At 42.1% G+C, this 20,655-nt stretch overlaps 1 protein-coding gene across 1 annotated transcript in view; it reads right to left on the bottom strand.

Annotated features, from left to right (window-relative positions):
• Positions 1–222: 222 nt before the first annotated feature.
• LOC140481912 (partitioning defective 3 homolog B-like) overlaps positions 223–20,655 on the bottom strand; it is a 997,517-nt gene continuing 977,084 nt past the window's right edge. The window contains exon 24 of the mRNA XM_072578586.1: positions 223–3,944. Within this exon, the coding sequence (XP_072434687.1) occupies positions 3,548–3,944 (397 nt within the window). The 3' untranslated portion in view covers positions 223–3,547. The remainder of the gene's footprint in view (positions 3,945–20,655) is intronic.

Below are 20,655 nucleotides of genomic sequence, written 5' to 3'. Positions count from 1 at the left end.
TTTTTAATTGGCAGACTGATGGTGGTACAGAGACAATGTTTGTGAACCTAGCTCTGTGCAAGGCCAGTTAAGGAACGCTGCGTCTGAAAGATGTCATTGCCTGGCATATCCATGAGAATTTATGGAGATTAACCGCATAGTACCCAAACAGAATGAACTGTACATGGTCCATGTGAAAGTAATTACATGTGAGCATGTGTGTGGAACAAATAACCCAGTCTGTTAATTGATAATAAATGTTTATAAAAGAGGAACTGGAAGCACACAAAAGCTTGGAGAAATAGTCTCAAAGTCAATTCTGGCTAAAGGAAGATGATCTGTCATCCCATTCCATCTCTGGTTCTGTTGCTGAAACACTCCAGTACTTCTTACTGTTGTTGTTAACATTTTAATTGTTATCTGCAAGTTCCAGTACAGAATTTCAGTAGGTGCTCAGGCACCATTATCATGGTTCAGTAGCTGTTTCCAATCCTTTAATAAAATGACAAACAATGGATATCCAGAAGTGATATAAAAATGATTAGCAATGGTTACACTGAGAGGTATCTCAGATTATATACATTTTTAAAACTATCAAATGAAACTGTTAGATTTGCAATTACTCAGGCTTATCCATCATTCTTCACCTTAACTTTAACAAAAATGGCAGGCACTCAACATCTGTAGGAAGAAAAGTTAGGTTGATATTCTGGGCAGAACCCTTCGTTCAAAACTTCTGTGTACATAGATTCAACAATAACTGGTAAACACTGTAAAAAAGTCAATCCTTCAATGCAGAACACATTTTAACCCCTTGATAAAATGTACAGCCTATTGCTTGCTCTTGACTGTCCGTTATTCTCTGCATTATCTTTAGCACTTCAATTTCAAACACTCAACTGAGGAGAACTTGGCCAGATGCTTCAACTGGGTGTTCCAGCACCAAGTTGTCACATAGGCAACAAAGTCACGGCCAAACTTTCAAAACCTGCAGAGCTTCAAAAATACTAGCGGCTTAGAAAGGGAAAAGTGAGCAGCTGCACGTGGCATCACTTGCATCTGGCAATGTAACCAAGGTTTTAGCTTGTCCTTCAGTTCAGGTCTCATAGCCTTGGGTCACCAAACGTGAGGATATGGATACCCAAAATGGTCGGGTATGTGCTTTCGACACATGAAGCACTGGGGTTCAGTCTTTGTCCCCTGCATTTGGATTTTTTTTTAAAACTGTATTCAGTGACTGAAGTGGAGATTGATGTCAACATTTAAGATTAAGATAAGACAGCTGTAGTAAACATGAGTAAAGTGATGTTGAATAAAGTTCATGGCCATTAACACAGGTGAAACAAGCTTGAGAGGCTTACTCCTAAATACGACAATGTCACAAGCTAATGTACATATGTGAACTCCATTCAAAGTAGCCACACTGATTCCAACCTTCTCTCTCTTTTGATGCAGTTTAACTTATGACCTCACTGTGGAAAATCACCTCACTGACATTGCAGAATTTTGTAACCATGAGCAATGGACTCCTAGTTAATCAGGGCTGCCTGGCTCACCATAAAACAATATCCAATCATACAGTGAAAGCTTCTCATGGTGTAAATTGTTCCATTGGTGTAAGATTCAAAGGCTTGTAAAACTGTTATGGAAACCTGTGCAATGGGCCAGTGGGAATAAATTCTCAAGTGGATTCTTTGAAAATTACTGACAGCAGTCATCAACTGCAGGAGTAGGTTGGACAGCATTCTCCTCCTTCCCTTTTTCTGCCTGGTAAGTTTGCCACAGGCACCTTTCACCCTGCCTCAGTGGCTATACTGTGAATGATGGAGCACTATTGACCATGGGGCCAGGGGAGGGATGATTGGTATAGGGAGGGAGAGCCTTAATCAAATCTGTTCTACCCAAATCAATCACGGCACTAGGCTGAGAGAGTGAAAGGGAGCAGAGGACAGCTGGGTAACCTCCCAGTAGCAGGATATTTGGCTGATCCCTGTTTAGCCCCCTCATCACTCCCAATCCCACATGTCCAGACATAATCTGGAACAGCTCAAACTGAGGTCAGCTTACTCAGCACATACTGGTGGGATCTTCTGAATTTGTAAGTCTCAGTAACACTGCATAAAGCTCACTTAAGCCATTAAACAATGATGCCACCAGATCTTAATGTTACCCAACTTGACACCAACTGAAATTACATGGAGATCTGGGAGTTCATTTACTTTCTCTCAAGAGCACAGAATGCTTATTAAGACAGGGAAACACATTTTCTATTTAATTACTGATGAAAACCCATTTTTAATTAAATTTAATTACAAAAGCCCTCTTAAACTGACATTTATAGTCTTCTTATATATTTTAAGCCAGCTGTATGACATCATTAGATGGTGACAGGAGGCTGATAATTCTCTGAAACACACTAAATGACATTGCTTAGCAAGTCGAGAGCAGGCTTGGAGACTAGCTTTTTGATCTGAAATCACAAATTATATCTTGCTAATAACCAGATATTGGAAGAGTTTTGACATATTAAAAGGGAAATTATTGCTAGTCCATGGAGAGATAATAGAACAGCTGAGGCTGAATAGAATGGGGAATGATGTCATGTGGAAGAGACACAAGAAGGACTTTAAACTCATGGTGTTACCAATAAATGGAAACTGCTTTCTTGTGAAATTATACTATAATGGTACATGCTGCTGTAATATAGCTGGATTAACAATAAGCATTTCCCAATCATCGCACTGACTACGCTGCCCATTAATGCTTAGTGCATTTGTCATGGTTTGTGCTGGCTTATACCTTAGGAAACAGAGGTAAGATAATCATCATGGTGGTAGAGCGTGTACCATGATGGTTCTGGAAAGTTCTTCTTCATTTTGTAGGTCTTGTCAGCCTCAATTTGGCACTCAGAACTTCACTATCATTTATAAACATTAACAACACAATTACATGGAGAATAGGTAGGAATGGATGCATTATTGATGATTGAATCAAGGGTTCCGATTATACCATTTGCTGGTTTATAAATGCATGTGAAGCTTGCAATTAAATTCCTACCCTGGAATATTTTATTCCTTTATAAAGTTGTGCTTTATTAAATTTAATACTCAGGACCTCAATTCCCTTGTCGAGTCACTGTTCTGACTACATGATAAAATTCGCAAAGAGGATTAACAAGTAATGTTATTTTTACTGCAGGTTTACCGGGAAAAGATCTGTGGCTCCTTACTGGGGAAAATGCTCCCTCAGTGCAGGCTCAGTCAACTTTCCTTGTGGGCGTTATCTGTAAACCTGATCACAATAATCAGAATGATCTATCAGCAAACTTGATGACCAACACATAACTATTCATCAAGCGATGCAAAACGATCAGAGTGATCTGACTGGAGGGAAGGGCCATTCTTTCATAAATCATATCAGAATAAAACTTAGTTGAATTCAGTTGGAGAATACAGTAAAGCAGATTTATCTCCTCTGCGAGATAGGGTTGAAGACCAGTAGTGGAAAACCACATCTATTCATGTACTCCCTTTGTGCTGTTACACAATGTCTTTGTACCAACTCTTGGCTAGACAGCTGCTGTCATGCCATTCTTTTGCCTGGGATCTTGATATCGGCCATCCTCGTAGGGGTACCTGTATCCGTCTGGGCTGCTCTCCCTGTATGTTGTCTTGCCCTGGTCATGATGGCGAGGCATTTTAAAAGTTTGCGTTGGGGATGGAGGCACATCATGCCTGTGGGGTCCCTTGTACTGGGTTGGGAGATTGTACACAGCCTCCCGTAGTCTGGCACTGCTCAAGTAGTCTGGGATCCTGGGGTCCAACCGGCTGTCGGCAGCGTTCCGGGTATAATTCCCGAGATGTCGATATCCTGCAGCGTGATGCTGGGCTCCCAGGTACCTGTGTGGCTCTCGATCACCATAGGGGCCCCGAAGATGATAATCATCTGGCTCTCCAGGAACATGCCTAGAACAAAACAAAAAGCATTGATTTAATGATGGTTGCATATTGTGAAAGTGCATGAGATAGTTGGTTAATGCATCTGTCAAATACACCTGGATATTACACCTTTATGAGTGACTGGCTTGGTTTTGATACATATTGCTAAAGAAACTACATCAACTTAAATGGGACTGCACTTGCCAGAACAATTCACATGAAATTATTTTGCAGCATACGAGGGAGGGTGAATGTTGTACACATTATATTCACCTGGAATGCTTACAGGTGATAAATACTCAGTCTTACTTGCATGTTCTCATCCAAGCCTTGAAGTCTTGTCTAAACTTACTCTGGCCTCTGGAACATCCCAAACTTTCTTTGTTCCATTTTTGGTGTTTGTACTTTCACCCGTACAAGTCTCCAGAGTCTGGTTATCCCTTCCTGAGCATACACACCTCTCTGCCCTCCTTTAAAATGCTCCTTGAAAATAACTACTCTGACCATGTTTTTGGTCTCTCCCATTGGGTTCACATTCTGACCTGAGGTACTGGAAACCTGCAATGCTCCAATGAAGCTCAAAGCAAACTTGTGGAACTGTATCTTTGTACACTTCAAGATAAAACATTTCAGCTCAACGATTTCAGATCTTAACTACAGCTCCCATTGTTTTCAGACAGCAGAGTTGACTCTGCTAATACCATTGCCAGGGCAGTACAGTTGGTCAGTGGCTAGCACTGCTGCCTCACGGTGCCAGGGACCTGGGTTCGATTCATTTTCAACCCTCGGGCAACTATCTGTGTGGAGTTTGCACTTTTTCCCCATGTCTCTGTGTGGTATCTCCAGGTGCTCTGGTTTCCTCTCAAGGTCCAAAGATGTGCAGGTTAGGTGGACTGGCCATGGTGAATTGCCAGTAGTGCCCAGGGATGTGCAGGCTAGGTAGGTTAGCCATGGGAAATGCAGGGTTACAGGGATAGGGTAGGCAGGGTGGGATGCCTTCGAAGCGTCAGTGTGAACTTGACAGGCAGAATGAACTGCGAACACACCATAGGGATTCAATGATTCATGCCTCTGTCAGGGTCATTGTTTAGTTACTTGTCCCATTACCATCCCCTTTTGCTTCCCATCATTCATAGTGTCATAGAGATGTAAAGCACGGACACAGACATCTCTGTCCACCTCGTCCATGCCAACCAGATAACTCAACATAATCTAGTCCCACTTGCCAGCATATGGCCCATATCCCTCCAAACCCTTCCTATTCATACACCCATCCAGATGCCTTTTAAATGTTGCAATTGTACTAGCCTCCACCACTTCCTCTGGCAGCTCATTCCATACACGTACCACCCTGTGTGTCAAAAAGTTGCCCCTTAGGTCTCTTTCATATCCTTCCCCTCTCACCCTAAAGCTACACCCGCTGGTCTGGACTCCCCCCACTCCAGCGAAAAGACTTTGACTATTTATCCTATCCATTCCCCTCATGATTTTATAAACCTCTGTAAGGTCACCCCTCAGCCTCCAATGCTCCAGGGAAAGCAGCCCCAGCCTATTCAGCCTCTACCTATAGCTCAAACCCTCCAACCCTGGCAACATTCTCATGAATCTTTTCTGAACCCTTTCAAGTTTCACAACATCCTTCTGATAGGAAGGAGCCCAGAATTGCACACAATATTTCAACAGTGGCCTAACCAATGTCCTTTTGCCATTTAACCTTTCCTGCCTTTTACCTCATCACGACTTCCCTTGTGTTTTTTCCTCACTCTCCCTACTTTTCCTTGCCTCCAATACATGCTTGAAACCATTGGCCTTTTTCTCCAGTCCTGATGAAAAGTTATCAGCATGAAATATCAACTGTGTTCTTTTCTCTCCACATGGAATGCCTGCCTGAGTATTTTTCTTTTTTTAAATTTCTAGTACAGTAGCACCTTGACTTACGAACTTAATCCGTTCTGGGACCCGGTTCGCAAACCGAAAAGTTCGCGAACTGAATCAATTTTTCCCATTGTTCGGATAGTGTAAGAGTGCTTGGATGGCTGTTCACAGTGCACGCGCCAAAGACGAACTGAATGAGATCACACAGGGCCCGCAAGCTTTTGTGTTCAATAAGCAAAGCAGAACAATGAAACCACGTGGTTTCACATGGGCTTTTTACGTTTGTACCTTGAATTTCGTACGTACATTGAAGCAACATTTTACATACAATCCTGCTCGTAAACCGATTTGTATGTGATCGGGGTTGTTTCTTATGTCGAGGCGCTACTGTACCTCCTTATATGGCCTGGTGTCAACTCATCTATGACCTTGGTTCTTATTAAACACTTAGGGGTATGTTAATATGAGACTGTACAAATGAAAGCCATTGTAGACATGACCATCTGATTTCAATACCATTTCAGTTGTCATATCTCTTTCTTGATAACACTCCATAAAATCACAATTGTTCTGATGAAGAATCACTGGACTCTACTTTTGTCTCTTTTGGTTTTTCTCTGCTTTTGGTGCTGCTAAACTTGATAAGTTTCTCTAGCACTTTCTGTTATTGTACCAGTTTGGTCTTCATCCCCGTTGACTCAGGGGTCATCCTGAAAACAATGGCACACGTGCAGGGATTCAACTTCATGGATTCTACAGAACTTTAGAACCTCAATCGATGGACAGTCTTTGCTCATGATCCTAGACACAAGCCTGAGAGGCCAGCCCATGCTCAGCCCCATCTTGGTCCCACTTGAGAACAACGGGAGTACTGACCTACCATTCATCGGTTTGTGAATTAGCAGTAAGAACCTCAGTTACCAGCTCGAGGGATGAAATTGTGAAAATGATCCCAAGTTGTGGTGATCACCTCTGGCTGTGAACACCACAGTCTCAGTATCAGCCTTATCCCATAACTCGCCGTCCAATAAAGCCAAGGTGCTCCTAAGGTTTTGGGTCCAGTCAGAGGGCCCGCTGCCCAGGAAGGATGGTGGTCCTGTTGCCAGAGCCGTGTGCATCCACTCTGGGAATGTGTGGAGGGCGGTGGGGTGGGGGGTGGGGTAAGAAGAGTCCTTTGAACAGGTTTCAGCTTTACTTAAAAAAAGGAACCAAAAGCATGGATACTGGACCATCAGTCTGGATGGGACAACCCAACATACAGATCAATGTGAGGACACTACTGCGGCCCAATGCTTCCTGTGGCTACAGGGGGACTGGGACGTAAAAGAGATTTCATGGGGCTCCCTGCCTCCAGGGCAACTACTGGCAAGTTTCATTAGGTGACTTGTTGGGCTTTGATGTCTGAGAGGACCCCAGTGTGGTCCTCAAACCTTCTCTAACTTGGGTGATAAATAAGTAAGTAGATTGGCTACTCGCCTGTGGTTGGTTGCATAGCTTCTGCCTAATTCAGTATCAGCTACAAAGTTGGGTCAGTGGTACCCTCCCCTCACCCACCCAAGGGAAGTAACAGGCAATGTGGCAGCATTGTTTCCAACTTAGTATTTTGAATAACATCTCTTTAGATAGTCTATGTGATCTCCTGGACCTTTTCAATCACGTGAGAGGAATTTTCCAACATATTCATTCCCTCAGCGACCCTATATTTCCCTGCAGGGATTAGGAAAGTGGGTTTGGTGGGGGCAGAATTACAGTCGGGGAAAGCGGGCATTGTACAAGGTGTTCAGACATGAACGTCCAGGATAGACGTTGTGTGCAGCAGCTTGATGGCCCGTTACTAGACATCCATTTGGGATTTCGGTCACAGTCACCTGCCCTGCTTCCACTTACCCAACCCCCAACTAACCCCACTCCCCCCACATACATTTCCCCTTACAGCTGCTAAATGCACAATCAGACAAGTGATCCAGGCAGGCATTTCAACAACGTTCAACATGCTTTTCTGATTGTCCAGAAGGAAGAATTTTATGTTTAAAAAAAAATTCAGAATGAAGTAGGTTAATCTGCTGCTAATTGGATGCTGTCTTTTTTTGTCCCCCCAAGAGATTTCTACAGCAAGAACAAATTTCCAGGGATGCCAAATAATTATTAAAAGGAACAAAAGTAAGAGGCTGTTTTGAATGAAATACTGCAAGTTGCGGAAAAGCTGCACTGTCTTGTTCATTTTTCTATTTACCCTCCTTTCTGTCTGGTGTTAAATGATGGATAAAGTACGATTGGGAATTCTAAGTATCTTACTGCAAATACAAAAATAAAGAATGATCAACGTGTGTCCTGACAGATATATCTACTTGGGTTTGGTGTGAATTGAAGTACAGTACAATCCTTTCTTTTGACACCTCCAAGCCCATGTAAATGTTGTTGACATAACATACTGTCGACATTGCTGATTTAAGACGGTGGTGGACCACGTGTTTATGTATGACTCTACAAACCTACACTTTTACTTAAGCAAGTACTCTACACCTACATTAATTTGGGGAGGAAGAAAAGTAAACTGCAACTTTTTGGTTTGTGCATGTTTTTTAAAATTATTTTTTGTTTGAAACATTAAATGCCAAAGATGTCAAAATATGTGGGTTGCTTCAAATACAAGGCTCTGAAACGGGAAGAAAAATGCTTCTTAACTTATCATGTTTTGTTGATGTTGGGATAGCGAGGTGTAGATTGCAAAGGTAAAGAGTAAAATGGATCAGGTTCTTATGGTGTGGTTAACAAAGGCAGAATGTCAACTTACGTGGGGTCGAAATAAATGAGTAATACTGTAATAAGAAAGCTGTACATCTCTAATGGCAATATAATGGTAGCAGGTGTCCCTGGTTGTTGTCTAGTGAGTTGTGGTTATATTATGTTACAACAATGTGCAACAGGAGACGTGCTGGAGGAAGCAAGTGTGACACTGACAAGGATGCATGCTACACAAGACCTTGCAAAAACACACATACACACCTGTGCACATAGGTCTCAATAATATACCGGGACATAACATAGCATAAAGAAAAGGGAGTCACTGACTGCAGCCATTTCAAAAATGTCAATCAAATTCATATAGAAATCTCAAGACATTAATAAATTCTACACATATAGGAAAAACATAAAATAATAAAAGTAAGTATAAAGATATAAAAGTGAACGCTGATGTAGAAATCTATCAGATATGCTAGTGTTTGATAAAAATGAAACTTGACCACTTGGCTGTCGTTTCTTCCTTCTACACTGCAAGATGATTGATCCATTATTATAATGCCTCCAAAGGATGTTGTTTTCTCAATTCATTCACTTACATTTGATGGAACAGATGTGACCCTGTGCAGAGTTAGTCAAAAAGTGATCTGTCAGTTGCCTTATGAATTTTGCTTTTTACTTCAAACACCTATGATTTTGAGTATACAAATTCATTGAAGTACCCCTACTTCCAAATGGTACCTTTGGTTAGCGGTCCAGCTGGGAAATAGTTCTCAATGTATGACACTACATGACTCGTAGCACACATGCATGTTCCCTTGCTATGATTCATTCCCTCTTACACAATATTATGCAATACAATTGTATAACACAGAAATAGGGTCATGTAGTCTAACTAGTCTATGTCAGCATTAATGACCCATGCAAGCCTTCCACCATTCCTGTTTGTCTGAGCCTGTCCCCCTTGTGAACTTCTTTAGGTTCACCTAAACACATCAATGCTATTCACATCAATTACTTCTTACAGCAGCAAATTCCACATTCTTTTCAGTTTCTGGATCAAGAAGTTCCTCCTGAATTTCCTTGTGTCTTTGATTGGCAGGATGTGATGTGGAAGGGGTGAAAATAAAACAAACACAATTGAAACAAGACAGACAGGTTCAAAACCAGATACGTGTGGAGCAGCACTTACCACAAATTGTTCCATGTAAAAGTTAGGAGTTGAGCAGTTAGACACATAGCAAACTGAAACTTGCTCCATTTTAAGTAAAGAGGAAGCTGTGAACAACATTTAACTTCTGTGGCGGAAGTCTAAGACAAAATCCCTCATCTCAAGTGGGGCGTAACCAAAGCAGACTAGGATTGGTCTATTGTGTTGCCAAGATTCGAAAATCTATATGTAATTGACCAATAAGAAGAAACTGATATGTGATTGACGTGGATTTGTGTATAAAAATATGATTGCAACCATCGAAAGGCAGACTCTCTGGGCAAGGACAACTTTTGTCCCTTGTAAGGTTGAGTCTCTTACATTGCAAGTAATAAAGGTACTGTGTGTGAAACAAGAATACTATCGTCTGACTAAACGTTTATTTGACAGTGACAAGTGAAGTCCAACAGGAGTTTGTGCTAGAGTCTCAACTTTTTACAATTTGCACCAATGGGGAGCATAGGCATGATAACTAAATTTGCAGATGACACAAAGATAGGGAGGAAACTATGTTGTGAAGAAGACTTTGAGGGGGAAATCAGAGACAAATGTAGATAGATTGTATGAGTGGAGAAAAACCTTGCAGGTAGAGTATAATGTGGGAAAATGTGAAGCTGTTCACTTTGGCAGCAAGTACAAAAAAAAGGCAGAGCATTAGTAAAACAGAGAATGACTGCAGAATTCCAAGGTGCAGAGGGATTCAGACGTTCTTGCGCATGTTCACAAAAAGTTAATATTCAGGTTTAGAACATAATCAAGAAAGAAAATGGGATGGTATTCTTTCTAAAAATAAGGACACAATGCTTTAGCTGCACAGGGTGTTGGGTGAGACCACATCTTGAACACCATGTGTAGTTTTTATCTCCTCATTATACACTGGGAGCACTTTAGAGGATGTTTTTATTATATATTTATTGAAAAAAATTTCCACTGTTTTACAAAAAAACCAAAAAAAGTATAAAAGTTCAAAAGTACAGAAAAGTAGAAATAATATTGTACTATTAAATTTTGTTACAGTAATGTTGACAGTAAACTGCCTGCTATTCTTCAAGATCCAGTTGTCTCATATTTACTTAACTCAAATTAGCAGAAACTCAAATTAAATAAAATAACATTAAATTAAGCTACAATCCACTAAAATTAAATTACACTACATTGTACTATATTGCATTACTCCACTTGCCACACCTCCACCAAGACCCCTGTCTACGGGACCAACAGTTATTATACCTGTATTTTCGAGGCCTTCCCCATAACCACCCCTCCCCCCCCACCCGGACCACCATATACAGCCCATGGCTACATAAAAGCCCTAATCAGTACCACTGACAGATCCATATCTAGTAATTTAGAAAGGGTCACCATAGCTTATAAAATCACTCCATTCCATGGTGCACCAAACTTGTCAGGTAATCTTGGGAGGCGTGCTCCATCACAAGTTCTTGCGACCCTGCAAGACCTGGAGGCTTTTCTCATATCTAAATCATTAGGATGTTCTTCCTTGCACAGAGTATAAGAATGTTGAATAATCTCTTCCTGTGCTCACCCAAAGAGGGAAGATTCGGTAGTCCCAAAAAAGAGGGACCCCGGATCCTCCCTAACTTCAATTCCCAGGATCCTCTCCACCTCTTTCACTATGGCCCCCCCCAGTAAATGCGGATCTTGTAACAGGACCAAAAGCAATGTGAATGGGTGCCAATACTGTTTTTACATTTGGGACATTTTGGGGAAGATCCTTTCTTAAACTTTGCCAGCCTCTGTGGCACCATATGGGCCCTGTGTAGGATCTTCAGTTGCATCGTTTGTGCCTTATTGCATAGTTAAATTTTCTTTACATTCTTCCATATATCCTCCCACATTTCCAGCTAGACTTCTTCCCTTAACTCCGGATTCTAAATCTCATGGAGTTTTCCATATCCTCCAAGGCATTCCCTCTCTGCAGATGATATATGGTACTAACTGAGAGAGCGTCCTCACATCGGAACAGTCTTCTTTCCACATCCGACCTGTTGGGCTGGGTCAAGAGTGTGGTGTTCTTCCATATGTAATCCCTAACCTGGAAATATTGGAAAAGGTCCCTATTTGGGATTCCGTATTTCTGACCTAATTGGCTGAAAGACGTCAAGACCTCTCCCTCAAATAAATCTTCCAGACAGGAGACTCCTTCACACTTCCCCCCATGCTGTGAAGCTGGAGTCCATTGACCCAGTCTAAATTCTGGGGCTCCCACTAACGGGGTGAATGGTGAAGTCTTAAGCAAATTTCCCTCACCCTGCCGCATTATCCTCCATGCTTTTCCCGTATTTATAATAATTGGACTCTCACAGTGCTCAACTACAGATCTCATCTCATCTGTGAACAGTAAGTCTATGAGGGGACATCTCGCCTGCGAGACTTCTACATCAAGCCATATCAACATTGAGTCATTACGTACCCATTCACCCGCATATGACAACAGGGCACCTATTTGGTATGTCTTCAGATCTGGTAGGTCTACACCCCCCTAAGTATCCTGTGGAAGTTGCAACTTGGTAAATTTAATTAGGGAGCACCTATGGCTCCAAATAAATGATCCAAGCCATTCCACAAATCTCCGCATCACTTGTTTGGGTAGTAACAATGGAAGCATCCACATTGGTTATAACAACCGAGGAAGAACATTCATTTTAATCAAAACTATACGGCCTAACTATGATATGGGTAGTCCCTCCCATCGCTGCAAGTCTTGCTTTATTATCTGAAACAGCTGCACAAAGTTAGCTCCGTACAGCTGCTGGAAGTAAGGGGCATTAAAAATTCCCAGACAGAAAAGACCTTTCTGTGACCATCTAAAGGAAACTCCATTTCATCCTCCATTTTCAGTACTTCCACCAATTCCCCCCACAGGCATGAGTTCTGATTTTATGAAATTTATTCTGTATCCCAAAAAACTGCCGAATAACTTAATTTTTTGTATTAGCCAGGATGTGGACTTTTCAGAGTTAGCCAAAACAGGACATTGTCTGCACTGAGAGTGATTTTGTGTTCCCCAACTCCCTCCTTTGGTATCATTATTTCAGGGTCCTTTCGGATAGCCTCAGTCAGTGGTTAAAGTACCAAGGTAAACTGCAGCGGCAACAGGGGACCATCCCTGTCAGCTGCCCATCCCCATACCAAAATTGCTTCATTTAACCCCATTCGTAATAACCACCACCTTGGGGTCTTTATATAACACTGCCACCCACCTGGCGAAGGACCCTCCCAGACCAAAACCATCTGCAACAGCAAAGAGATATGACCATTCCATCCGATCAGAAATCTTTTATGCATCCAGGGAGACCACCAAACCCGGAATCATTCTCTGCTGACATATTTGCACTATATTCAGTACCCACCTGATATTGTTGAAGGAGCTGCAGCCCTTGATAAAACTCATCTGGTCCACTTTTATAATAATGGGCAGCACCTTCTCCAACCTCAGAGCCAACACCTTTGATAGGATTTTACAGATGGGTCTGTATGATGTGCAATCCTTGAGTCTTTCCCTTTAAAATAAGGGAGATATTGGCCTCCCTAAGAGAGAGCGGAAGGCAGTGCTGGCTGCAATGAATGACGACACATCTCCAGCAGCGGTTCAGCTAACATGTGTATGAATTCCTTGTAAAATTCTGGGGAACCCATCTGGACGGGGTGCCTTACCACCTGTACTGTCAGAGGTGCATTTGAAAGTGATGCCTGATCTGTGTTTATAATGGGGAGGTCCAAGTTTTCAAAAAAGGATTCCATTCTCACTTCTCCATCCCCACAGCCCTCTGACCAATATAACTCTGCACAGAACTCCTGGAATCTGACAGTGATCTTCCTCAGTGCACGAGTCACATTGCCAGTTCTCTCCTTGATAGTCACAATGGACTGTGGAGCACTTTCTTCCTGGCCAAGTATCTACCTGGCTTACCTCCATATTCAAACAGCCAAGTTTAAGTGCATTTAAGTCATTGGACAGGCAAATGGACGTACATAGAATAGTTTAAGTGGGATGGGCTTCAGAGTAGTATGACAGGATGGCGCAACATCGAGGGCCGAAGGGCCTGTACTGCGCTGTAATGTTCTATGTTCTATGAGACCCCTCAGTTCACCACTTGTGTGAGTGCTGAGTCCAGAGCAGCCTGGAGAGCCAAGACCTGTTGCAATTTGACCAAGGATGGTCTGGTATAATATGCCGATTCGGCTGCCTTCAGCCGGGCCTCAAGCATCTGCTGCTGCTCCCCTCTCTGCCTCCTCCTCGTTGTTGAGTATGAAATAATCAGACCCTTTAAGAATGCTTCGGTGGTCTCCCAGAGCATGGATGGATGACTGGCCGTACACCGACTGATGTGCCAAAAAGCCCTGAACTCCCTTGTGATATACTGTACAAAGTTGTCATCCTTCAACAGAAATGGATCCATGTGCTAGTGTCATGTGCCTATTCCACTACCTTTGGTCTTAACATCTAAATATACCGTCACATGGTCCGCAATAGTTACACTCCCAATCCTGCAGGCCCACCAAGTCCAAACAAACAAATGGAACAAATAACATATCAATTTTTGTGTGGCACTTGTGCGGGTTGGAGTAAAAGGTAAAGTCCCTCCCATTCGGGTGGAGGCACCTCCACATATCCACTAGCCCCAACTCCTCACACAAGTCCACTAACTGTCTAGACTGCCGAGGTATACCCAACAGCCCCCTTGGCATCCTGTTGACCCCAGGGTCCATGAGATAATTAAAGTCTCCTCCTAAAATTGTATGGCATACCCCAAGAACCATTAATTTAGAGACTGCATCAACTAAACATTTGAGAGGATGTGCCGGGGGACAGTAAATGTTCAGGATGCCATACCCTTCTCTGTGTATCAGTGCCTTGAGAATGACGAACCGTCCATACCGATCCTTGATTTGATCTATCACCTGAAATGGGAGGTTCCTTCATACCAGTATGACCACCCCTCTGCTTTTGGGGGTTAAAGGAGGAAAGGAACACCCTATCGTATCCCCCCTCCCCACTGTAACTTCAGATGTTCCCCATCAGTCAAACGTGTCTCTTGCAACAGGGCGATATCAACCCTTTCCTTCCCAAGATTTAAGAGGACCTTTTTCCTTTTAATAGGGGAATGGCTCCCCTTTATATTCCAGATGCACCACCTGAACAGATCGCGAGCTATGACCGCACACTACAGCCCACAGTCCCCTGAGAGGAAGAAACCCATTCAATATGCGATGAGTTGAGAAAAAACAGACATTATCAAATCCCAGACTATTCCTACAAACATTACCAAAACTAATAAAACTAAAAAACTAACCTCTATGCCTAACTTGAACAAATAAACACAAAAAACACAAATCACCTGAGATCTCCCTCCTTGACCACAGGGGGCATTTGCTCCCAACCTCACAACCATCCTAGCACCTTCCAGTTAAGGTTGCGCCCCAAACCCAAGCAATGGGAAAAGAAACATATTATTTACACTCCTACAACTTAACAATGGACACCCACTCTTCCCCTCCACATCTCAACCCCACACATCTTTACACCAAAGGAGTAACCACCCCTCACCCAGCAAATCAGAACAATAGAATAATTAATAACCACCAAACAGATATAATATAAAACATACTGGATTTTACACCAAAGCAATACCAAGCCCGAGACTCCAAAAGGGAAAAGAATAAAGAGAAAGAAGATAAAAAACGATTGTATTATGCCATTGTCTGGACTCATCTTTTCCTCATTCCTCCTTGGCCAAAGTCTATCATTTCAGCGAGTTTAAAAATTCTTTTACTTTTTCTGCTAAGTCAAAGTTGTAGACAGCTCCCTCATAACTGAAACGTAGTACTGCCAGGTACCTCAGAGAATATTGAATGTTTAAATCTCTTAATTTTTTTCTTTACATCATCAAAGGTCTTCCGTTTCTTAATTATGGCCCCAGAAAAGTCAAGAAAAAAACATTATTTTTGAACCTTTATAAGTCAAAGCCTGTGGATTTCCTCCCAGCCTTCTGGCTGTTTCTATAATTAAGTGCTTTTCCTTGTAATGCTGGAGGCGCACTAGGACTGGGTGGGGGGTGCTGGCTGGCCCGGACCTACGCATCGCGATCCAGTGGTTCCGCTCCACATTCACCTGGTCCGACTCGATCTCCAGCCCCAGCAACTCCAGAAACCACCTTCGAGAAAATCGGTGAGGTTTTCACCTTCTTCACTCTCCAGTAAGCCCAAGATCCCGCAGATTTTTTCTCTGACCTGGATTTTCAAGATTGTCTACTTGTTCCTGCAGGGCCCTTCTAAGGTTCGGACCCGCCCCTTGGACCTCTCAGTGTGGCCTTTGAGGCCGTGGTCCTATGTTCCATCGCTTCCAAGCGCTGATCCAAAGCCCGGATCTCCTGCTCAGGCTTTGTCAGCATGGCAGCAATTGGTTCCAGTGCTCCCTCAATTTTTTCACGGAGTAAATACTGTTGCTCCACTGAATGTAAGGGCGCTGTCACTGGAGTCGAGGTAACGGCTGCGGGTGTGCCCAACATAGTAGGGAAGAGCCGTGCCTGCTGCGCTCCCTAAGCAGCATTTCCCTTGGATATCAGCTCCAGATCTGTCAAATCTTAATTTAAGAGGGCTCCAGGTATTCTACCTGCATTACATTACAAACTTTCCTCAGGGGGGGTGCTAATGGGGTGCAGGTGAGTAGGAGCCCACCTTGCCTGGTGTATAGCACAGAGCCCAACACAGCAGAGTTCAGATGGTCGCCATCTTGAATCTCACTTTAGAGGATTTTACTAAATGGATAACTGGAATAATTGGGCCATCTTACAAGGAAAGGTTTGAAAAGACTGGGCTCGTTTCCACAGGAGTTTAAAGGAGTGAGGGGTGACTTGATTGGAGTGTAGAAGATTCTGAATCGTCTTGGCAAGGTGGATGTAAGAAAGAATGTTTCCCCTTGAGGTTGTATCCAGAACAAGGAGGGTATTGCTTAAAAATTAAGAGTCACCCTTTCAGATCACAGATGAGAAGAACCTTTTCTCTCTGAGGACTGTGCAACTTTGGAACCCACTGTCTAAGAAAGTGTGGAGATTTGGGGTCATTGAATACTTTCAAGGTAGAGGTAGGTGAGATTCTTTACTACAACAAGGGTGTCAAAGAACTTCGTGGGTAGGCAGGAAAGTGAAGTTTTGGCCATTATCGGATCAGCCTTGATCTTGTTTAATGGTTGAGCATGCTCAAAGGGCCGAATGGCCTACTCCTAGACACAGGTTCGAGCACAGGCATTGATCACAATCAAGTTAACTGTGTCAACACTTAGCTTTTAGTACATAGAATAATAATGTTTGTTTAAGTCTGGTATAAGCAGCAGCTATTGGTACAGATACCAAAATATAGTGCTTCACTTTAAGAGTATTCAAAGAAAGGCACCAAAATTCTTGTTCTCAAGATTACAGGAAGAAAGAAGAAAGGCTTGCATTTCCACAGCACAATTCTTGACACCTCAAAGCTTTGTGCAGCCATCTGAGCACGTCTGAAGTATAGTTGCTGTTGTAAAGAAGGAACTGCGGTAGCAATCTGTGATAATGATGAGATGATCCTTCTTCATAGCATTGCTTCAAACATCATCTGGGCCAACAAAGGAATTCACCTGCTCTTCATGAAGTGAGCTCATGGATCTCTCAATCTACCTGAGGGGGCAGAAGGAACCTCAGCTTGACACCTCATCTAAAAGAAGGCCACTGCCAGTGCAGTATTCCCTCAGCACTGCACTGAAGTATAATAAGCCACAGTTGTTAGAAGTACAAAATAAAAGGCCTCCACTTACATAATGTTTCACTACATCAGTGCTTCACATGCTGTAGCAGCAAACTAATTGCCTGAAGATCTGGCAGACCTTCATTCTAAGTGTGAGCTTTTGCAAGCCATGCACAAGACACTGGTCTGGTCAGAAGATTCTGACCCCTGGAGTTGGGGTCAGAAGAAAGTTTATCTACCTAGGATGTTGGAGCATAACTGGAGACACAAGAACATGCATTCATGAAGCACCTTTAATGTCAGCAGCACTTCTGGACAATCTTTAATACTGGGACACGTGCAGTCATGTCAGGACATGTGTTGAAAAGCTCTGCTAAAGAAAAGATAGATATTAAGGGGCTGCCTTAGAGAGGCAGAGAGGGTGGCAGGGCAGTTTATAAAGGGTGTTTACAGAGCTTAAGATTTGGATAGGTGAAGGCGGGGAGACAGAAATTAGGGATATGGAAGAAACCAGAATTGGAGGAGTTTGTGGAATGGCTAGAGGATGTTACAGAGATGGAGGATGAAAGGCCACAATGAAATTTGAACACCAGTGAGAATTTTAAATTTGACTGTACATAGTTAACAAGGTCTTGAATAGTGGACTTACAATGAAGCTGTCCTGGTGTGCGCGTGTGTGTAGGCAGAGAGCTGATGTTGTGCATTATAAGGTAGAAGATTGGCAGCAGCCCTAGGCCCTTTCAAAGGATAAGCCAAGATGAATTAGTAATATTCTTTCAATTTATTTAGCTGCAGTCAATAGCTGTGAAATCAGATAATGCTGCAATTTAATCCAATCATTGGCAATCTTGCACATAGCAACCTTGTGGACTAACCGTCCCCCAGTAATTGCTGCTCACCATTTCATATTTAAACATTCTCCACTTGCGACATCTCTGTTAGCAATATTAACTTTGGGTTGCACATATGAACATATAATTTTTTTATTTGAATATATATTTTACAATCTTTATTTTAGTCAACCTCCTGTGACAATGCACACAGGGAGTTCTGAACTGCAGCCGAGTTACAGAAGAGGGAGGAATAATTGAACAGGCTTGCAGCACAGATCAAACACCTCTTTAAAGTCAGGTTTTTAGTTTTGTATCTTCATTATAAATTCCTAGAGATACATTCAAAATGGGAACTGGCTATGTAAACATGTCAGGCTGTAATTACACCCTCTTGCCAACGATGACACTGTAGCACTTCAACTATGGGCATGTGATATTCTAGCCTGTTATTTGACATTTGCAAACAAAATATAAGCCATTCCCCAGCTCTCCAGAGAGAATGTGGGACCACGGGCAGGTTGAAAGGTGTGGGGATTTGCAGCATTAATACAGTGTAAAATAGAGAATGACACTGTATTATGTCACATATTATAAATAAAAAGACAAAAACAGTTAGAACCCCACAACGGTTTTAAAATATTAGCAGGTCTCACTGCATTTCAAATTCTTACCTCATATTCTGAGCATTTTGATTATTTTACCCAAATGATGTAATGCATCATAAAGGATATGGTAATAGGGTACCTGAAAAATTGCAACATGATTTGACATGGTTTTATGAAAGGAAAGTTGTGTTTGACAAATCTTTGGCTTTTTTAGGAATATGTGCAGAAAGGGGACGCCCTATGGATGCAGTAAATTTCAAAAGGCATTTGATAAGGTGCCACACAACTGCTTGTTATGCAAAGTAAAGGTTCATAGGATTACTGATAATATATTAGCATGGATTGAGGATTGATTATTGAAGCGAAGATAGATCTGAAATAAACAGGTTATTTTCAGGTTGGCAGCTGTAATTAGTAGGGTACAGCAAGGACTACCAGCTATTTATATGCTGTTAATTACTTTAAATTAGGGTATTGAGTGTCCAGATATATGGATGCTGAGACAATTAGGGAGTCTAGGATAACTAGGCATCAAGTGGAAACGCATAGATGAGGTAGAAGATCAGTCACGATCTTATTAAATGCTGAACAGGCAAATGTTTCTCATGAGTTTACAACATTGATCAGATGGGCTGATGGGCCAAGGAGAACCAGCTGCAATTTAATCCAGGTAAATGTGAGGTGTTGCATTTTGGGAGGGCAAATCAGGGCACAGCTTAGACATTTAATAATAAGGTCCTGAGCAGTACTGCTGAACAAAGAGACCTTGGAATGCAGGCTCATAATTCTTTGAAAGTGGAGTTGCAGGTAGGCAGGGTGGTTAAGAAGGCATTTGGCATGCTTGCCTTCATTGGCCAGGCTTAAAGTAGGTTTTGATACAGAAACAGATCCTGAGATGGTGGAAATCTGATGACTCCTCTAGATCTTGATCAAAGCACCAAGCTGTGCAGCTACCTGACTCCCAATTACATAATGATTTGCAAGCAGAAGGTCTTTGTCATTGATCCATAAAGCATCAAATAAGCTCCATTTGCACACAGCCATTTTGACTCCAGTTTATCTGCAAACTACACTTCAGCTATCGATGGAAATGGTAGCTGTGTGAACAGTGTTTACAATGAGATTACTTGTTTGCAAAAGCATGCAGTAATTCTCAGTCTTAAAACAGTTCCTATCCCATGTCAGTCTACACAGACAAAAAAAACTATGGTCTTTATAACTCTTCCTCAACAAACTTATTCAAAACATTCTTTCTGTGCGATGATTGCTCTTGGGTCTCAAGTGTCTTGTTCAGGCATGAACTTGAGGCTAAACCAAGAAATAATCTTGATGCTGATGTCATGTTAGGTCTCAGTGTCCTTCTAACTTAAAAGAATGAGCTAGCATTAAAGTGCATGTATATCAGAGGAAATCTTCTGAGTCCAAGGAAAGTGAAAAAACATTGTTTACAAAGTATGAAACTTAAGTTTCTGCTCATTTAGTTGTTCTGATTGAGTACAGGGTGTTTAAGGATTGCAATCATGGAAGCTTTTCCATTTCTAATCTGATTTATGCCATAAATGTTTATTCAAATAAATACAAGAATATCAAGCAGGTGTCAAGCTTTCTAAAAGCTTTAAAACTTCCTACAAGTTTTAAAGAAACTTCACAAAAGTAAGTTTGTTTCCTACCACATCTTAAGATCTGATCACATAGTTGAGACACTCCTGAACAAGCACAATTGAAGCACG

The sequence above is a fragment of the Chiloscyllium punctatum genome, chromosome 10 (assembly GCF_047496795.1).
Source record: "Chiloscyllium punctatum isolate Juve2018m chromosome 10, sChiPun1.3, whole genome shotgun sequence".
Classification (NCBI taxonomy): domain Eukaryota; kingdom Metazoa; phylum Chordata; class Chondrichthyes; order Orectolobiformes; family Hemiscylliidae; genus Chiloscyllium; species Chiloscyllium punctatum.
This window is presented reverse-complemented; position numbering and strand designations above follow the sequence as displayed.